General features: G+C 47.8%; 2 protein-coding genes across 2 annotated transcripts; both read right to left on the bottom strand.

Moving 5' to 3' along the window:
* Window positions 1–2,225: 2,225 nt before the first annotated feature.
* H257_10987 (hypothetical protein) lies at window positions 2,226–2,870 on the bottom strand (the record flags this gene model as incomplete). The annotated part of the gene is made up of 1 exon (XM_009837751.1): window positions 2,226–2,870. The coding sequence occupies one exon, from the start codon at window positions 2,868–2,870 to the stop codon at window positions 2,226–2,228; it is 645 nt and encodes a 214-aa protein (XP_009836053.1).
* Window positions 2,871–4,337: 1,467 nt separating this feature from the next.
* On the bottom strand, window positions 4,338–4,982 carry H257_10986 (hypothetical protein; the record flags this gene model as incomplete). Its single annotated transcript, XM_009837750.1, has 1 exon — window positions 4,338–4,982. One exon carries the CDS (start codon window positions 4,980–4,982, stop codon window positions 4,338–4,340), a length of 645 nt encoding a protein of 214 aa, XP_009836052.1.
* Window positions 4,983–5,105: the final 123 nt, after the last annotated feature.

Raw genomic sequence — 5,105 nt, 5'->3', positions numbered from 1 at the left:
TGGTGATGTTCATGACAGAACAGGGTGTTCTGACTGCCTCCCAACAACTCCACGCACTGTCACCGGAATCAGGTGCCCATAGTGCAGCAAGAGGCAGACGGTTAGACTCAGTGAGCATAACCACCTATAGTTACACCGTCTTATGTCCGGGACTAAACTCGGGTGTTCTGACTTTGGCTAAACTCGGGTGTTCTGACTTTGGGGTCGCTGGGAAGGGAAATGTCCGCAGTAATTTGGAACAGAGGAAGTATTTTTAGGTAAATAAGCCGTAATAACGATAGAACTGGATAAGCCCAACATAAGTTACGGTTCAGATTTTCTATTGGTGACAAATTAATCGAGGAATAGAATTTAAACCAACCGGCCTTTTTGTAAATATATGGAGCAATGCACATTTTGGCCCAAAAGGAGCATCAAGTATATCTTGGTCTTTTGTACAGCACTTATCCGTACGAACGTTTCCATTGTTTCCGGATTTTTCAGGATTTTTCAGGATTTTTAACCTATTTACCAGGTAAACATAATGATTTAACGTCAACCTTTCATTGATTACTGTTAACTGAAATAACAGACGTTTTATAGTAAAACGTCTCCTCCTGACGATGGCCGATCTGTAGTCTTAAAATGACTTGCACCATATTAGGGGATGACTGTAGTACAAAAAGATGCAATGGCTTTACATGTCATACCGGTACTACAGCACGTACTGCTAAAGGTGCCAAGTTGCGGATACTCTAAGAAGCCGAATACCCTATTCAACACTAGCACAAATTTGGTTTGTACTGCTTGTTATTGAAGTAGTTGTTTCAAGTTACAGTACTGACATTTGTCGAAACAGAGCTTTGGAGTGAGACCATGACTGCTGGTGAATCAGGTACTGTATGCTCACTCCTTGATAGATCCGTTGACTGATGCAGTGAAGAATATACTGGAAGTCGATTAACGTTACTATAAAGCCGTGTATTCCATTGTAAAAAAGTGTCGACCGGCGGTGCTCCAGTATGTTTTTCATTGGCAGTTTGATGATGATGCAACTCAGAAACTCAGGTATGCGGCATGTCATGCTTTGGACAGTCAACCTGATAATGGAATCAGACGAACGAATGGGCCCAACATGAACAACATACCAAACCCTGCACGGCATGCATACGTACTACATGGCGTTTACAGGAAGTAAGCTGCACCGATACTTTACAATCCCAGCATTTTAATTTCTAGGCGATAACACGTTGCAACTTACTGTAAGTATCTTGTGCGATGCAAAGTGTCCTCTCAAAGTTGATGATTTCCTGTACTCCGTATCACATTCTGTGTCTTTTTGGACACCTCTTGAATACTCTGAACAGTAAAATAGATACTACTATGGTCATTCGGCCCATCCATCAATGGTCGGTCACGTTATCCGTGAAATTTGGCGTCCATATTTAGGGCGGGTCTGGAAACGGTTTAAGGCATAATTTTATGGGGTGGTATTAACCAGACCAGCCAGCCCTTATTCATATCGTCGATAGTAAAACGAGCAAATTTAGTGTCGCACTAAAAGAAAAGACGCTAATGGTGCGTCTGGTAAGTGCTTGCATGCAGTAGCGGTTTGTTCTACATACACGACGATGAGTCGGAGCAAAGTCAAGCACTGCATAACAAGCTAGGACGTTATTCATTGTTTGGACACTAATGCTATGAGTGTACTTGGTGTTCATAATTGGACACCACATTTCACAAAACGTGTAGGTTTACAGATTTTTAGGACTGGTTTATGTTCATCAAATGGGACGAATCAAGCTCCTTAGGGCATGTTCGATGTAGATATTTTTAGCAAATGAAAAAGTGGTACTGACAATATTCTAGCGGTGTCTTATGCGCGAAGCGCCATTCATAACTCCTGCCAGCACACTAGCGAAGCAGCGTGTTTTGTATACCACATGTGATGCCTTTCTATGACTACCAGAGCAATTGGGCATCGTGGTACACACCCCAAACACCCAATACTGCACGAAATTCATCCGCACTAATTATCAATCACAAACAAGGTACAGTACTTCGAGGTATACCAGCGCAAGCATGCCGAGAAAGTCGATAAGTACTACCGGGTAGAACTAATGCAACGTTATCTTAACGAACTCACTTTCGATATGGTGCGCCTATACCATAAGTCAATCGAACATACACGAAGAGAACATCACATTATCTCGGTTATCGTCGACGTCACATCAATGTACTGCCATTTACGCGGCTGGGCACTTGCTGCTGATAAAGATGTCGGCGCAGTTCCAGAAATGTTCTTGGCCCCACGTGCTAGCGCCCCAGTTGTTCCAGCCGGTGTAGTGCCAGCGCAGCACACAATGCGACTCGCCTTCGCAGGTCACGCCGGGAGGTAGGACGTACGTCAAGTCGAAGAAGTCGCCGGGGGTGACATTGTACTTGGCGGCTCCGCTCGGCTGCACCAACGGTTGAAAGCATGCTTCGGTTTCGACATCTTTGGGGTCATTGAGCTTGCAAAGGCCGATCTCAAAGAAGCCCTTGTGGTTGGCAGTGAGCTGGACCTTGAGATTCATGGCGGCCCCGGGCGCGTAGCACGCCCCCGTCACGTTCGCGCCGTACTGGGGAAACCGACCGTAAGTGCCGCCGGTTTCGTGGGCGCGGGGTGAAGCTTGGGTGAACGGGTCCCCGCAAATGCCATATTGGCCGTCCTTGGTGGCGCCCACCCCACCAGCATTGAGGCTGTTGTCGCTCCAGTTGGGGGGGACAAATGGGGCATACTTGGGAAGCTTCCCAATGTAGCCGCGGTGGGGAGGGGTCACCAAGCGACCGTGGCCTTCCACGGCGACGGGGGCAAGGGCGAGGGCGGCAAAGGCAGCGATGGTCTTCATTGGATTGTGGTGGTGGTGCGCAGAGAGCGAATTCAGAAATGAACATGGTGGTGATGCCTCACGGTTTTGTGTCGATACAGAGCTTTGGAGTGAGACCATGACTGCTGGTGAATCAGGTACTGTATGCTCACTCCTTGATAGATCCGTTGACTGATGCAGTGAAGAATATACTGGAAGTCGATTAACGTTACTATAAAGCCGTGTATTCCATTGTAAAAAAGTGTCGACCGGCGGTGCTCCAGTATGTTTTTCATTGGCAGTTTGATGATGATGCAACTCAGAAACTCAGGTATGCGGCATGTCATGCTTTGGACAGTCAACCTGATAATGGAATCAGACGAACGAATGGGCCCAACATGAACAACATACCAAACCCTGCACGGCATGCATACGTACTACATGGCGTTTACAGGAAGTAAGCTGCACCGATACTTTACAATCCCAGCATTTTAATTTCTAGGCGATAACACGTTGCAACTTACTGTAAGTATCTTGTGCGATGCAAAGTGTCCTCTCAAAGTTGATGATTTCCTGTACTCCGTATCACATTCTGTGTCTTTTTGGACACCTCTTGAATACTCTGAACAGTAAAATAGATACTACTATGGTCATTCGGCCCATCCATCAATGGTCGGTCACGTTATCCGTGAAATTTGGCGTCCATATTTAGGGCGGGTCTGGAAACGGTTTAAGGCATAATTTTATGGGGTGGTATTAACCAGACCAGCCAGCCCTTATTCATATCGTCGATAGTAAAACGAGCAAATTTAGTGTCGCACTAAAAGAAAAGACGCTAATGGTGCGTCTGGTAAGTGCTTGCATGCAGTAGCGGTTTGTTCTACATACACGACGATGAGTCGGAGCAAAGTCAAGCACTGCATAACAAGCTAGGACGTTATTCATTGTTTGGACACTAATGCTATGAGTGTACTTGGTGTTCATAATTGGACACCACATTTCACAAAACGTGTAGGTTTACAGATTTTTAGGACTGGTTTATGTTCATCAAATGGGACGAATCAAGCTCCTTAGGGCATGTTCGATGTAGATATTTTTAGCAAATGAAAAAGTGGTACTGACAATATTCTAGCGGTGTCTTATGCGCGAAGCGCCATTCATAACTCCTGCCAGCACACTAGCGAAGCAGCGTGTTTTGTATACCACATGTGATGCCTTTCTATGACTACCAGAGCAATTGGGCATCGTGGTACACACCCCAAACACCCAATACTGCACGAAATTCATCCGCACTAATTATCAATCACAAACAAGGTACAGTACTTCGAGGTATACCAGCGCAAGCATGCCGAGAAAGTCGATAAGTACTACCGGGTAGAACTAATGCAACGTTATCTTAACGAACTCACTTTCGATATGGTGCGCCTATACCATAAGTCAATCGAACATACACGAAGAGAACATCACATTATCTCGGTTATCGTCGACGTCACATCAATGTACTGCCATTTACGCGGCTGGGCACTTGCTGCTGATAAAGATGTCGGCGCAGTTCCAGAAATGTTCTTGGCCCCACGTGCTAGCGCCCCAGTTGTTCCAGCCGGTGTAGTGCCAGCGCAGCACACAATGCGACTCGCCTTCGCAGGTCACGCCGGGAGGTAGGACGTACGTCAAGTCGAAGAAGTCGCCGGGGGTGACATTGTACTTGGCGGCTCCGCTCGGCTGCACCAACGGTTGAAAGCATGCTTCGGTTTCGACATCTTTGGGGTCATTGAGCTTGCAAAGGCCGATCTCAAAGAAGCCCTTGTGGTTGGCAGTGAGCTGGACCTTGAGATTCATGGCGGCCCCGGGCGCGTAGCACGCCCCCGTCACGTTCGCGCCGTACTGGGGAAACCGACCGTAAGTGCCGCCGGTTTCGTGGGCGCGGGGTGAAGCTTGGGTGAACGGGTCCCCGCAAATGCCATATTGGCCGTCCTTGGTGGCGCCCACCCCACCAGCATTGAGGCTGTTGTCGCTCCAGTTGGGGGGGACAAATGGGGCATACTTGGGAAGCTTCCCAATGTAGCCGCGGTGGGGAGGGGTCACCAAGCGACCGTGGCCTTCCACGGCGACGGGGGCAAGGGCGAGGGCGGCAAAGGCAGCGATGGTCTTCATTGGATTGTGGTGGTGGTGCGCAGAGAGCGAATTCAGAAATGAACATGGTGGTGATGCCTCACGGTTTTGTGTCGATACAGAGCTTTGGAGTGAGACCATGACTGCTGGTGAATCAGGTACTGT

This window comes from Aphanomyces astaci (assembly GCF_000520075.1).
Source record: "Aphanomyces astaci strain APO3 unplaced genomic scaffold supercont1.31, whole genome shotgun sequence".
NCBI lineage: Eukaryota > Oomycota > Saprolegniomycetes > Saprolegniales > Verrucalvaceae > Aphanomyces > Aphanomyces astaci.
This window is presented reverse-complemented; position numbering and strand designations above follow the sequence as displayed.